At 38.3% G+C, this 16,892-nt stretch overlaps 1 protein-coding gene across 3 annotated transcripts in view; it reads left to right on the forward strand.

Annotated features, from left to right (window-relative positions):
- Positions 1–16,892, forward strand: part of LOC145986484 (integrin beta-PS-like) — a 79,960-nt gene that overhangs the window by 20,565 nt on the left and 42,503 nt on the right. For all 3 annotated transcript variants that reach the window (XM_083120546.1, XM_083120547.1, XM_083120548.1), the window contains exon 3: positions 1,328–1,556. In XM_083120546.1, coding sequence (XP_082976672.1) covers positions 1,328–1,556 — 229 coding nt within the window. The remainder of the gene's footprint in view (positions 1–1,327; positions 1,557–16,892) is intronic.

Below are 16,892 nucleotides of genomic sequence, written 5' to 3' on the forward strand. Positions count from 1 at the left end.
GCTTAGAGCCTGTATGTTACACCCCTGATTTGAAGTATTATAATGTTTAACTAGAATTTAAAGCCACATAAAAACAGAATGTTTTAATTTTATTGGCTACAAAAATTAGCCTTTTCCATCTTCTTTTCCTTCACTTCTATTTAGTACATTTTTTGTATCAACCCCATGAGATGCGAGGCCCATTCAGGCAAGAGGCCCCAGGCAGTCGCCCAATTTGCCCACCCCTTGCTACGCCACTGCAAAGTAGCCAAAATCATTCACATCACAAAAAGAGCAGAGAAGAAAATGAAAAAAGAGGAAAACAGCAAGGAAAAAGTAGAAAAGGATAAGGATGCAGAAAAAGAGGAAAATAAATATATGAGTATGTCATACAGAAGGAAGATGGAGAAACAGATAAGAAACATCTATGAAAAGTATGAACTAACAGCAACTTTCAAGAACCCAAAGTTCACACAGGAATGGTTTAATGATTCAAAGGAAAGTGGTGAATGGGCAATGGCAGGGGTATATGAAGTAAAATGTGACAGATGTGGAAGCAAATAAATAGGAGCATAGGGGAGACATTAAAGAGAAAGATCCAAGAGCAGCAATGAATGAACACAGTGAGATATTGGCGAAGGATTAAGAGAAGAGGGAAAATGAAATAGAGAGAAAAGTGGCAGAAACGAAGCACATCTGCATAAACAGGGGGGAGAAAATGAACAAAAATGAAGGGAAAATTGGAACAAAATGGGTGGATCTAATAAAAAAGCACATAGACAGTAAATTGGTGAAGATTCTAGGGCCACCTTCAATTTTCGGCACAAAAGTAACCAGTTAAAGGAAAAAAGTGAAGGCCAGTGCCATCAGGAGGAAGAGGAGGGGGAAGATAAGAAGAGTAGGTCACAGGATAAAGGGGAGGCGAAGAAACAACCTGGGGGAGATACAGGAAGGTGAAATGCATAAATTTATAAAACTGGATGTGTCTTCTTTCATGACTTTTTGTATGAATGTTTTGCGAATTCATAAACATATGTTATATGCATACACATTTTTACACTTTCACCCACACATTTGATTCTCACACATGTACCACATGCTTACTACATGTATAAAATGACAGATACTCTTGTATGATAATTTTAAGTAGGTAAAGGATTTTAAACAATTCAAGGAAAGAGTCTTTACAATGGCTTAGGAACAAGATTTGACAGTATCTTTGATTTTCATTTTATGAACAAAATTAGCACTGTATAGCATTTGAAACACACTGTACAATACATAATTTGCAAGTGTTTTGTGTTTTAAGCACACCAAGCTGAATCTGCTTTATTATTATGCTTTTCAGATGAGCCACTTGATCTGGAGTTAAAATATGCACAAGCGGAAGATTACCCTGTTGATCTCTACTACTTGATGGACCTGTCAAAATCCATGGAGGATGATAAAGACAAGCTGTCAGACCTTGGGGATTTGCTGGCTGAGAGTATGCAAAATATAACTTCTAATTTCCGCTTGGGATTCGGCAGCTTTGTTGATAAAGTTGTTATGCCTTATGTCAGTACTGTGCCAAAAAAGTAGGTATAATCAGATAACAAGATTGTGTGGCTTATCAACTTGATAAATCCCAGATAAAAATGAAAAACAACTAATTTTTGAAAGTGAAATACGAGGGCCACTATTTATATTTTGAGCCTTGGCAACACTAATTGAAGTTAGGCGCGATTTGAAGTTTGCACGGAATCGTCTGGCATTATTGACCATAACCAGGCACGTATCCAGGAATTCCTTTCGGGGGGGGGGGGGGGGGCTCAACACCATTTTCTTAAGGGGTATAGTAAGAACCTCACAATTGTATCTTCAAGACCAGTGGTGGCAATTGGGTTCCAAAAAGGGAGGGGGGGGGGGTGCGGAGGGCGGTGCAAGGAAAGTTTACTTTCTCTTGGCAGACAAGGCTTAACATTAAGAGGCCATAATGTTGAGGCAAGAAAATAAAAAATGGGGAGCAACTATCACTGTAAGGCTGTCATTTTAATCAGAACGTGAAATCTGAACATTTTTTACCACTCGACTCCTCTGTTTCCATGCATTAACATTGTGTGCCGGAACCATCTCGGTATGTGTGTTTGTCCATTTCTTCTCATCTGGCATAAAAACATCTATGGTGTCTTTGTGTGTTTTTACGAAGCTGTTACACATGCACGGGATGGACAATCCACTTGACAACACGAGATTCAAACTGTGGGTTGCGAACTGGACGCAGACAGTTCTCGAGTATTTCTCTCTGATTCGAGCCTGAACACCACTAACTTGTCTTGTCCTCCCATGCTTGCAGCTCGTATAAAAGCCAAAACCCACCAAATTGTTCAGATTCAGGCCTTAGCACTCACAAGTGTTCAAAAATGCCTGTTACAGCTTCCGCTGTCTTGTCATATATCGGCACAAAACAAAGGAAGTCTACTCGAATATAGGTGGATCACGAAACAATTAATGCACAGTGAAAACCCTTCTGTTCCCAACACATCTAATGTTTCGTTTCCCAGTATGATCAAATGCTTACTCATTTATCTCCAGTGACGTGCCCAAGGGAGGGTTGGTGAGGTCATAACCCCATTTGACCCAGTATTCCTTTTTAAAAAAAAAAAGGAACGTCAAAGACAGGAAAAAAAGGCAAAATCAGGACTGACCACCAAAAATAGTATGCGTAACCCCTCTCCCTTCCGAAAATCCTGGGCACGCCTCTCTCTATCTCGGACACATTTTTTTTAAAATCAACTCGCCAGAAGTTTTTATCATTCCGTATTGGAGATTGAAGTAAGATGTGTTCTTCCTGGAGGTTTGGATATGATCCTTTAGGGTGCTGCCGTCTGCCTGCCTTCACGCCTAACCTTAACAAGGCCCTAATTTTCCATCCTTGTGACTTGGATTTTCAAGACTTATAGGAAGGTTTCAGACCGAAGGGACACGCGATACATGTCAGTAGTGGTGTTTGTGGTGGGGACAGCGCGAGAAAGTACGAACCCCCCTCCAGCAGATTTGCTATACTTAAAACAAGCTCAACATGCCTACATGAGTTTTTTGCTCAAGTGTGGAGCTCTGCATAATTCAAGATTTTTGTAAAAATGCCCTCGGGAATTTTTCGGAAAGGAAGAGCTTTTTCGGAAAGGAAGAGCCTTCTTGTCTATACTTACAAAAGGCACTTCTGTGAGATTGTTGTCCATAAACTTGTCAAAAAAATGCCCCTCTTGACCACACTTAAAACTAGGCCACCCACACCCATACACACACCCATACACACCCACACCCACCCACACATATCCACTTCCGGTTCACTTCCGGTTCACTTCCGGTCCACTTCCGGTCCACTTCCGGTCTACTTCCGGTCCACTTCCGGTCCACTTCCGGTTTGCCTACTTCCGGTCCACTTGTGGCCAAGTTGTGGCCTATTTCTGATATTTTTATCCAGCATAGAGTTTTGATTTGAATCCCAAGAAATTGTATATAAATACCAAAGCCAAAAATATTAAGTGTATATACACATACACACACACTCACACACACAAAGGACAGTGTTGAACCCAACTGATATTTTTATCCAGCATAGAGTTTTGATTTGAATCCCAAGAAATTGTATATAATAAACAACAACAAAAATGCCGAATCAAAAATATTGTAATCAGTGCAATAAAAATATATTTAGCTCTAATTGGGCCAGACACCAAAAAATTTGTAACCCGGACAAATACAGAACTCCCACAAAAATTTGCCCCAAATGCCATAGAGAATATAGCATGAAATACTTCACATATACACATAAAGATACTTGCTCTGCACAACCATCTACATCTGGTCTGAAAAGAAAGCACGAAGCACCTGTTAATGCTGGACCAGCAAAGCAGCCACGCCATGCACCCATCCATAGCAGTTTTAATGCCCAACTTAGGGATTACCGGTTTGTATCAGAGCCAAGATGTGGCATTGAGAATTTCTTGAACAGTATAAATTCTAATCTCCAGGCAATTCTAAATGCACATCTTGGCTCTTATAAGCTCTCCCTCAAATTGTATACACAATATAAGAAACCAAATGGCACAAAATTTATACATCCCCACTTAACAGAAACTGTACCTGTATATTCAAATACAAATTCGGACAGAATAATAAGCAGATTGATAGATCAACTGAACATGAAACACTCTGACTTTGCGGCAAAAGAGTCTGGATGGACCCTATGTGGCTCTCCGCACAAGTTATATGTTAATATTTCTGAATTCAGCCCATTACAAGGTTCCACTTATGTGCCATTACCTGCCAATATCAAAAACAAAAGAGCCGTGGTCAATATAAAAAATGCCGACCAGAAATGTTTTCTGTGGTGTATTTTAGCTGCTCTGTATCCAGTTTCAAGGGATCCTCAGAGAATAACTTATTACAAGCAACATGAACATCTTTTTGACGATGCAATGGAGGGTTTGGAATATCCAATGTCTGTTCAGAATATTGATAAATTTGAAAAAAGGGCCAGGCACATCAATGGCAAACAATTATCTATTAATGTATTTATTTGTTCCACTGGCAATTGCCCGATAGCACCTCTCAGAATCAGTACACTTGATGATGAATCTGCTATTCCGATTGATCTGCTCTTAATTGAAGGGGATGGCACATATCATTACACTCTGATACATAATCTTCAAGCTTTAGTGAGAACACAACTAGACAAATATAAAAAAATATTCAAGTTGTGCAGAAGATGTTTAACTGAATTTGATGGTAGAAAAATGGTGAAGGGGGTTCGGGAAGAGAGTGCAGAAATTGCCAAAAACAAGTTAATTGAGCATCTGAAATACTGTGGGAACCATAAACCTGTTCATATGGTAATGCCTAATCCAAGTGAAAATTGCAAATTCAAAAAGTATGAAGCCTTCTTGGAACACCCAGTATATATTGCCTGTGATTTTGAATCAAATCTCAATCCTCTTGCATTCTGCAATCCAGATCCCGAAGAATCTTCAAGTACACCATACCAGCTACATGAACCTTCCAGCTTTTGTTATGTGGTTGTACAGGATGGTATTGTTACTAAAAAAGATTTATACATGGGACCAAATGCCATCAAAATATTTGCACATAGAATAGAAAATGAGTGCCGTGACATAGCATATAACATTTTATTAAAATCAAAACCCATGTTGCCTTTAACAGAGGAACAGATTGAAGATTTCAACAATGCAGAAAAATGCCCGGTATGTGATTCTGAATTTTCAGATACAATTATCAAGGTTCATCACCATTCTCATACAGATGGTAAATTCTTAATGGCCCTGTGTAATAGCTGTAATATTCAGATCAAGAGACCAAGATTTATCCCCATATTTTGCCACGGAGCATCCAATTATGATTTCCATCATCTGATCAGGTACGAGGGGTTTGAGAAGCAGAATTTAAATATTTTAGCTGAAAATGATGAGAAATATATATCTATTAGCAAGATAATTAAAGTTGATGGTGTTCCTATTCACATAAGATTTCTTGATTCTTACAGATTTTTATCTGCTGGCCTGCCCACACTGGCAAATCAATTATCTGATGATCAATTCAAAATCACACGTGCATTGTTTCCAAATCAGGACCTGAAATTAATTAGGCGGAAGGGTGTATATCCATATGACTATGTTACAGATTTTTCTAAATTTGATGAGTGTTCCCTGCCACCACAAGAAGAGTTTTACAGCAGAATCAGAGGATCTGGAATCACTGATGAAGATTATCACCATGCCCAGTTGATGTGGAACAATTTAAAATGCCAGACATTTGGTGATTATCACATGGCATATTTGAAACTTGATGTCACCCTCTTAGCTGATATACTTCAGGCATTCAGAAAATCTTCCATGCAAAATTATGGACTGGACCCATTATATTTTTACAGTGCCCCGGGCCTAGCATGGGCCGCAACATTTTTGAACACCAAAAAGCAATTGGATCTGATCCACGATCAAGATATGTATCTGTTTATGGAGAAATGTATAAGAGGAGGGATGGTGCAATGTTCCCAGAGATATGCCAGAGCAAATAACAAGCATATTATGCTGCCTGATTATGATCCAGCACGGCCATCAAATTATATACTGTATGTAGATGCAAACAGCCTCTATGGTCACGCTATGATGGATAAATTGCCATATGCAGGGCTTGAATGGGTCGAAGATTTCAATATTGAAGATCTTCAGGACTTTGATGACAGTGACTATGGCCTCTTCTTAGAGGCTGATCTGATAATTCCTGATGATTTGCACAATAAATTTTCTGATCTGCCCCCAATTCCTGAGGTTCAGTGCTCACCTGGCTCTAAACAGAAGAAGCTCATGATGACTCTGGAGCCAAAACAAGGATATGTCATATATTACAAAAACCTCCAGTTCCTGATGAAACATGGTGTCCAAGTGACCAAAATTGGAAAAGTTTTGAGGTTCAGGCACTCAGAATGGTTGAAACCATACATTGATACAAACACGGAGCTTCGAACATCTGCAAAGAGCCAATCTGATAAGGGCTTCTTTAAATTGATGGTGAATTCAGTGTATGGCAAAACCATTGAAAATGTCAGAAAACATACCAATGTTAAAATAATTACTGACCCCAGCCTGAGCAAAAAATTGGTTGCAAAGCCCAACTTCAATTACAGAAGAATTTATGATGAGCACATGGCTCTTTTCAACATGATGAAAACAAAGATTAAGTTTGATAAACCTATTTATGTAGGGGCTGTGATATTGGAATTGTCCAAATTACATATGTTAACATTGTATTATGATGAGCTGAAACCTTTTTATGGTGATCGTGTAAAATTATTGTACATGGATACGGATAGTTTTATTCTTGATATTCAAACAGAAGATGTTTATCAAGATATGTCACAGCCTGAATTGTTTCAATACTTTGATACCAGTGAACATACAATAATTCAACCCCACAACAAAAAGGTGCCTGGCAAGTTAAAAGATGAGACACTTGGTGATGTTATTGTGGAATTTGCTGGGTTAAGTGCCAAGGTGTACAGTTTTAAAACATGTAGTGCTGTTGTCAAAAAGGCCAAGGGCATTGGCAAAGTAACTGTGGAAAAAGAGCTTGTATTTGAAGATTATAAAAATTGCATCAAATCACAGAGTTCAATTAGAACATCAGAAAATAGAATTCAGAGTGAGGATCACTTGTTGACTAGCAATATTGTAAGAAAAGTGGCCCTGGACCCACATGATGATAAGAGATGCATTTTATCATGTGGCATACATACTTTACCTTGGGGGCATTGGGATTTGAAAAATGGCAAACAATGCCCAATTACAGAGCATGATTTGAAATAAATAAACATGCCTATGAACTTATTTGGGTTCAAAAAACAGGCTATTATGGATCTGCCAACACCACAACCCTCTTCTGATATGCTGTCTAAACTGAGTGGCTTGTTAATTATTCATCTGAACAGCATACTTACAGATAATGATGATGAAACAGGCAAAACATTGTACATATTTAACAATAATTTAAATCATTACCAATTACCTGTAGGTGGTCAATTGCAATTTATTACAACCCCTGAGGGTGATGTCAAGATTTCAGTAGGGAGAAATATTTATAGAATCAAGCACTCAAACATGGTTTCTGGCACTGTATATACTGTTTCTGCTGGTGACTGCTTATATATTGAGGTCCCTGGATCCTATGACAAGCTTATACCCTTTTTTATAGAATTAAGAATCAGATACTCTATAATAAATAACCAATAAAGCAAAAATGCCTAATGATATATTTGGCCATACAAGACATGAAGATCACAGTGATGAGATTCTGATGCTTGATGTCAGAGTCAAGAAATTAAGAAGTGATTTACAAGCTTTACAGACCACACTCAATGCCAGTCTTCAATTAGAAATTACAAATTTGCAATCACAATGCATGGACCCTCTTCTTAAAATTGATTCTGAACTCAAATTGCTGCTTCAGAAATATACTGACCTTGCAACATTGGATAATTTTCAAAGTTTAGAAGAAGTTGTAGCAGCTCTTCAAGCCAAATTTAAGACCCAGGCCACCAACTCTGAGCAATTGAAACAACAATTGGAAGAGCAGATAAATAATGTCCAGGCACAGCTCCAAACAATTGTCAAAAGCATAAAATCACAAGAAGATTTTGATCTAGTGATTTCCACTCTAAAGGAACAGATTCAGTCACTCCAAATACCTAATCTGGACCCCCTGAACAATGCCATAGCCGAGGTTAAAGAAAAAATTGAGACACTTGAAAATTTTATGAACAACTTGCCATCTTCTGATGCTTTGAATGCAATAACTCGGAGTGTTGCCAATATTAAGCTGCAACTTGAAACATATGAAGATTTTGGAAAAATTCAAAGTACCATAACCCATCTTGAAGGTACAATAGCAGCAGTGCAAAGTGATTTGGCAAATGTACTAGAATCCCGATTGCCTGGAATTGTAGACACACTTGTCAGTGTCCAGGAACAGATCACAAAGCTTGAAAACCTCAACACCGAATCTGAACTATCTCATTTTCATCACTTGATAGATGATATCCAAACAAAACTTGAAATTTTACAACAATCAACACCCTCTCAGGCAGATATAGCCCTGCTCCAAAATGCTATGCAAAATGTGGCTGATGCTTCTGAATTAAACAATGTAAAATTGGCACTTGAATCTTTGCAGAATACTGTTTCAAATCTTCCCACATCACAGGAACTTAAAAATATTAAGAGGGCAGTGAATCGCATATTGAAATCAGAAGATATCAAGAATATCCAGACAGAGATCAAACAACTTACTCAGACAGTGGCCACTCTTCCAACAAATCAACATATTAATGAACTGCATGCCCTGTTTGAGGATATCAGAAGACAGGTCCATGATCTTACTGCTCAAAATTCAAAATTGGCAGTTGTTGAAAATTTGCAACAAATTGTAGCTAATATCAAGCAACAGCTAGGAACCATGGAATCCAATCAAGCAAATGCTCTGTCTGTTTTTGCCACCCAGCTTCAAGAGATTGTGCAACAATACAAGAAACTTGTTGTGGACATAAAAATAAAGCCAGGCCATGATGATGTTGTTAGGACCATCAATGAGCACCTTGAATCTGTAACAAGCAGATTGCTTACAGCAGAAAAAGAAATAACAGGCATAATCGAGAATCCAAAACATACAGTAATTCTTGAATTGTACAGCATCCCCAACAAAGAATATGATTCACCATTTACACCAGGTGGCAAAATATATATGCTGTCCCCTGCACAATTTTATTACCAGTTTTTTGTTGGGGGCACATTGAGACCAATCAAGATCAAATATTGGCATCAGCCACAGGCACACCACTACCCTATCTTATCAATAACAAATGCTGACAACAAACCAAAAATCACCAGTGTAGAGTTAGAGGATTTTACAGACCCCAATACATTAGAAACAGCCTATGCTGAAGATGATGGCACTTTGGAATTTAAAATACAAATAGGGGACAAATTATATTTAGAAAATCCTGTAGTATCAGCTGCTGAACACCCTATAGTTGCAATATTCTTGTTTTCATATTATGTCTAGTTGTTGATGAATTACACAGACAAGCCAGACATAATTTTAAGAGACTGCCAGTAGTCACAAAGGGCATAGATGATTTATGGCAGAGCGACTTGATTGAGTTGTCAAGTGGACAGTTGAAAAACTTAGACAAAATCAACAAGGGCTACAAGTATCTACTCACTGTGATAGACACATTTTCAAAATTTGCCTGGGCTGTGCCACTCAAATCCAAGACTGGAAAATGTGTTACAGAAGCCATCAGGACAATCATCAATCAGAGTGGAAGATCACCGCGCTATTTGCAAACAGATAATGGCAAAGAATTTTATAATTCAGTGTTAGAACAATTTATTAAAAGCCAGGCAATAAAACATTACTCGAGTTACAGTGATCTCAAAGCCTCAATTGTAGAGAGATTCAACAGAACCTTAAAAAATCTTATGTATAAACAATTTACACTGCAAGGTAATTATAAATGGATTAATATTCTTCCAGAACTTCTACATAAATATAACAACTCTGTCCATTCCACAATCAACATGAAACCCTCTGAAGTAACTTCATCTGATGAGCAAAAATTGATCAGGACTGTTTATTATCCTAGATACCAGCCAACAATAAGAAGGGCCAAATACAGGGTGGGCGATCAAGTAAGAATCAGCAAATATAAGCACTTATTCAAAAGAGGCTTTACGAGAAACTGGAGCACCGAATTATTTACAGTGGTTCAAGTTAAACCCGGGACCCTTAACACATATATAATAAAAGATCACCGAGGAGAAATTCTCAAAGGCAGATTCTATGAACAAGAGCTCAGCAAAACTAAACAGCCCGACACATATCTCATAGAAAAAATAATCCGCAGAAAAGGCAACAAGTTACTTGTCAAATGGCTGGGTCATCCGGAAAACAGCTGGATCGATGCAAACAAAGTGATAATATGAGCACCTGGGATGTTATAAAAAGGCTGCCAGAACCTGAACAGCAGATTAAGAGAAATGGCAAGTTGCTGCCTGATAATATTAGATGTCTTATTGTTGGGCCATCGGCTTGTGGTAAAACTACACTAATAGTTGATAATTTTTTATTGGCACCCAACTGGTTAGACTGGAAAAACAGGCACTTGTATGTCTTCTCTAAGAGCTTGGAACAATTAAAATATCAGCAGCTGATGAAGCTATATGATGGATTGGATATAGCCATTTTTGAACCAGATGTTAAGCCACTTCATGAATGTCTCGATAATTCTGTTGTTGTGTTTGATGACATTATACTGGATAATCAAAACAAGGTTAGAAATTTCTTTACACAGGGCCGGCACAAAAACATTGATTGCTTCTACCTGGCACAGACTTTTTCAAAAATACCGAAGCAACTGATCCGAGACAACAGCAATTTTATATGTGTGTTTCATCAAGATCATACCAACCTCAAACACATACATGATGAATATGTAGGTGGGGACTTGAGCTACAATGATTTTTCCAAGTTTTGCAGTATGTGCTGGAACCAGGACAGTTATGGGTTTGTCACAATTGATATGACAAGAACACCCAATAGTGGCAAATACAGAAATAAAATCAACGATTTTCTAGACGTTGAGACATAAATAAATAACCATGAAACGACCAATCATTGATGATCTTAAGTTAAGAGATTATCTTGTAAAAAGATTTAAGGGATGGAAATCAGAGAACCGTGGAATTTATGAAAAACACAAACAAACAGAACAGCCTGTAATTGATGCTATTAATAATTTAGGTAAGAATATCAAAACTGTTACAGAGCAGAATCAAGATTTGATCACAGAGCTTGTACCTGTAGCTGCTAGGAACATATTAGATTATCCATTCACCCCACTTTCCAGTATTCATACACCTAGTCCTATTGCTCCTAGAAGAATTGAAGCTACTCAGGATCCTATTGAATTGGGTCTTCTTGCTCAAAAATATTTAACCACACCTAAAGACAACAAAGATGAGGTGTTTGGCTTATATGCTGACACAGAGCTTGATGGCAGTATCATACACAGAATTGGTAATTTCAGAGTAACTTTTATGGGGGATGATATAATTGTATATTCAGAATCTCGTCTCGGAGAAAAAGGTGCTTTTGTTAAGTACCCCGGCACACCTGGGTTGTGGGAACTGATGACTAGGAAAAGGCCTGGCAGCTATACAGATCAAGATTATGAGCACTACAAAGAAATATTAATAAAATCAGATGCTCTATACCAGAACAATGATCCCACACAAAAAAGAGTCAAGTCTAGCAGTGGAGCAAAATACAATAATTTAATCAAGCCCATATGGTCACAGATCAAGACAGGTAGTGGGATCAAACAATACAACACCCTGCCTAAAGAATTTGTGTGGGTTGATGATGTCAGGAAACTTGTAGATAGGTTATTGGTGATAGCTGGGGAGGAAAATGCTGGCAACCACAATTTTTACAATGAAAAGGTTGGAATTATGGACATGATAAGCACCAAATTGTCTAATTTTATAGTGAATGACACTAAGGGGATTGGATATCTCATAAAAATTATTAATACTCTACCACCTAAATTTTGGAATATTTCTGAGGGTCGGGGCCTTGTTAATGACATTATAAACAAGCTGCCATTTGAACTACACATTCCAGGCTATCAGTATTGTGGTCCAGGCACAAAACTGGAACATAGATTAAACAGAGGTGATCCTGGTGTTAATCCCCTAGATGCTGCTTGTAGAGACCATGACATAGCATACAACACAGATTCTGATCTTGACAAGAGACATGTTGCAGACAAGAAATTAGAAGAGGCTGCATTTGGCAGATTTGTAAGCAAAGATGCTTCTTTAAGTGAAAAAATAGCAGCATTGGGGACCACCATAGCTATGAGCACCAAACAAAAACTGGGGTGGGGGCTGTGAATATGTATATAATAAACCTACAATGAAGGCCAAGGGTGTTATGTATCAAATACCTTATGCAGGTCTCAAATCTCTTAAAACTATTGATAGTCTCTTGACCAAAAAGCAGCGCAAGAAAAAAAGCTCTTGTCTTGCAAAGGGCCATGGTATGAAATTGTTGCTTAGTACCCCCCAATTAAAAAAATTACAGCAATCAAGAAAAAAATCACATGTAGGTGGCTTCATATTTACTATCCCGGCCATCTTAGCTGCTCTCGGGGCTGTTGGGAGCTTGGCTGGGGGATCAGCTGCCATAGCAAAAACAGTAATAGATGCCAAGAAAAATAGGGCAGAATTAGATGAGCAGAGGCGCCATAACCTGGCCATGGAGAAAAAAGGCAAAGGTGTTAAGAGAGCCATGAATAAGTTTAAAAAAAACAAGAGCCGCTTACAAACCAAGATATTGAAGCTTTAATCAAGCCACTGGGCATCAAACATTTTAGAGGTGTGTACATGTCTGATTCTTTACCAGAACAACCACTCAACAAAGAGTGTGGCATTGTTAATTTGGATAAGTACAAAAATCAGGGCACTCACTGGATTTGTTATCTTAAATATTTAAACAATGAGGCATTTGTGTTTGATTCATTTGGAGGTGTTCCTCCTGAAAATTTAATAAAATATCTAAATTCAGCTAATCTTTATTACAATAATGCCCGTGTTCAGAACTTCAAAGATGTTAATTGTGGACATCTGTGTTTATCTGTTCTCAGATATATGTCTCAAATAAATAAACCATCAATTGAAAATTTTCAAAAGGCCTTGTGGTATCTGAAACATCATGGGGGTATTCCATCTCACCAGCCAAAATTCAATATTGAAACTCAAATTACATGATGACATAGTGTATCCCAAAACAATAGCTCTCAGAGCATTTTATGGCATGTACCTGATCCCTAATATTACGCACCACAACAACAAAATTGCAGTAGGGGATCAAAAAATTGTCATCACTCCAGGGCAATATAATCTATCCACTTTAAATGCTCAATTACCCAGAGGTATAGTGTTAAGTCAAAATTCTGTCACTCACAGAGTAGAGATTGTATCTGCTACAGAAACAGTGCATCTGGGTACTATAGGAGAACTGTTGGGCTTTGAGAACAACACAAAACTTGAACCAGCGATCAAACACACTGCTATGAATATACCTAAATTCTTAGCCATAGAGACTCTGAATATTCACTGTAATGTGGCTGAGGGTATGATCACCAAATCAAATGGCATAGGCACTCACAAACAAACAGGCATCATTGCAACATTCAAACCTAATTCTGAATTTATGGAGCCAATCATCTACACTCCATCCCCAACATTATATTTTCCTGTGTGCCATAATAGAATAGATAACATTGAATTGATGGTCACTAATGAAAAAGAAGAATTAGTTGATTTTGCTGGAGCCACAACAACTGCTATCATAGAGATTAACATTTAAATAAAAATACATACAATGGAAAATATTGAGAGTTATGAGCTACAATCATTCCCTCCAAACAGGAGGACATTTGCAAATTTAAATCAACCCAACACAGAGATCGAGGTTGATCTTGATGTAGGGGATGGATTTATACACCCCCACAGAGCAGATCTATACATCAAATTTGATGTTGTAAAGCTCGATGGAACAGATTATCCGGCAAATTCAAATATAAGATTGGTAGATAATTTTGTGCCGCATCTGTTCTCTGAAATTGAGATCAGAAAGCATGGTGTTGTTATAAACAGAGTAGATTATCCCGGCATTACCTCCACAGCTTTGGCTACATTAAAATTATCCAAAACCGAAGCTTCTTACTACAAAATAGGTGGATTTGAGGCTGGTGATAAAATATTATCTAAAAACCACACAGTGCTGTTCCCTATGCGCCTGTTGCCAGGATTCTTCTCGGATTACAAAGATATTATGTGGAAGGGTGGTTTAAGAATCACATTTAGAAGAGCTGCAAATGATAACAATGCTTTGATGAGGTACAGCACATTAAACCCTACAGGAGAAGCTCTGCCTAATACCTTACCTGATGAAGGCAAATGCATTATTCAGACTATGGAGCTAAGAATCCCGGTTGTTGAATATGAGGCCAGTTATGCTCTTAAATACAAAGCTGATATAATAAAAAATCCACAGATTCCTCTACAATTTTACACATATCAATGCGTACAGAAGGTTGCCACTGGTACTTATTATGAATTTGATGCTACAAATTCATTCTCCAGCATACAATACGACATGCCTGATTTTGTGGTGGTACTGTTTCAGACTGGGAGACACAACAATCAGGAAAAAAATTCAAGTAAATTTGATAGCTGCAACATCAAGAACATATATCTTAAAAATGGCAGAAATGAGGTATTTCCTAGAGAAAATTACAATTTAGACATGTCCAAGGATGATTTTCTTAAATTATATGAGGCATTTTCGGCTTTCAAACGTGTCACTACTGGCAGTACTGATATGTATTACTCACCAGATGAATTCAAAGCACGGAGACCCATGTTTGTAATCAACACTTCAAAAAGGAAACAAGTTGTAGTTAATGACAGGACAAACATTAAAATTATCTGTGAATTCCATGAGGCATTACCCGATGACACCATATGCAGTGTTATTCTCATAGGTGAAAAATCATATGTTTATGACGTAAGAAATGAGAGAGTCACGGAGCAATTCTAGAAGAATTACATTTTTTTAATATTAGATATATAAGTTGAACCTGGTATCCAGTTGAACTTAAACCGGAAGTAAACCGGAAGTAGACCGGAAGTAGGCAAACCGGAAGTGGACCGGAAGTGGACCGGAAGTGAACCGGAAGTAGACCGGAAGTGGACCGGAAGTGGACCGGAAGTAGACCGGAAGTGGACCGGAAGTAAATATGTGTGGGTGGGTGTGGGTGGGTGTAAGTGTGTATGGGTGTGGGTGGCCTAGTTTTAGGTATGGGCACAAGAGGGCCATATTTTTGACAAGTTTATGGACAACAATCTCACAGAAGTGCCTTTTGTAAGTATAGACAAGAAGGCTCTTCCTTTCCGAAAAAGCTCTTCCTTTCCGAAAAATTCCCGAGGGCATTTTTACAAAAATCTTGAATTATGCAGAGCTCCACACTTGAGCAAAAAACTCATGTAGGCATGTTGAGCTTGTTTTAAGTATAGCAAATCTGCTGGAGGGGGGTTCATACTTTCTCGCGCTGTCCCCACCACAAACACCACTACTCATGTCGATTGGAATGGGCCAATCAACAGCAACGTTTCACACCGTAGCGACACAAAAGGCCGCACAAATCTAATTTCGACTTGTGAAATCCTCAGGCGACACGATGTGAAATCTCCCTTATTAGGCCACTGTCATTGTCACCTTGAAGTAGTAGCTCTTGTTGACCACAGAAAAAAATTCTCCTCAACGGGTGGGAATGCTCCTCAGTTTTCTTCTCTCTCCTATATTTTCTGTGCTTGTTCACTATACAGGCAACACCTTACGATTTGATATACACAGGACATGTACAATGTAATAACAAAAAATCGGTTGAAGTCAAGGATGGCTAGGTGGCTCAGTTGGTAGAGCCCTGATTTGGGTCCTGGTAGAGCCTGCAATTTCCGCCTAAAATGTCTACATATGCAACATCTTGCTTTCTCTTTTCGACATTCATAAAATTTTCGGCTGTCTCTTTATGGTAGTTAAGTGTTTGAATGTATTTTGAACCCAGTAGGCTTAAACAAAAGTATTTTTTTATACCATGAAATTCTCGGACCGCATATACGAAATTTAGTTCTGGCAAAACTAAATCATCACTCAAAACTTTGATTTTCAGTTGATCTATGCAGTTTACTTCTGTTTTAATAAACCACTCCAATCTCCGGTACTGCTGAAATATTCACTTTAGAGAGAGAGAGGCCTTGATCTCTTCGGCCCTCGAACTGAGCTAGCACTACTCTGAGGACCCAGAAGTTCTGCTGTCGTCAATGTCTTCATTTTCGAATCACTATATCTTATAAAGCAACCAGAGGACGCTGACTGATCTGATCACCAATCGACTGTATGAATTGTCTTACCTCTGAAATCTCATTAACCGATTCTTTGTACAGATCAACCGAAAAATTGAATCCACGTATTTATATCCTCATTATATTGTAGAACGTTCCGCAGATAAAACGATTCGTTAATATTGCCAGTAGTTGACTCCTTCTCTCATTCAAGAACGTACCCTCTCCTGCCGTCCAGAGATTAGAAATTACAACCAATCGCCCTACGTGTGGCGCTACCTTTGTTGTGCAGCTTCCAATTGCTGACAAGTCTCTACATAGTGCTCAAGTGCCCTGCGACAACACCGAAAGCGTAAGAAAAGTTTACGTGCAATATTATCAACA

This window comes from Lepisma saccharinum, chromosome 4 (genome assembly GCF_977018435.1).
Source record: "Lepisma saccharinum chromosome 4, izLepSacc3.1, whole genome shotgun sequence".
In the NCBI taxonomy this organism is placed as follows: Eukaryota; Metazoa; Arthropoda; class Insecta; order Zygentoma; family Lepismatidae; genus Lepisma; species Lepisma saccharinum.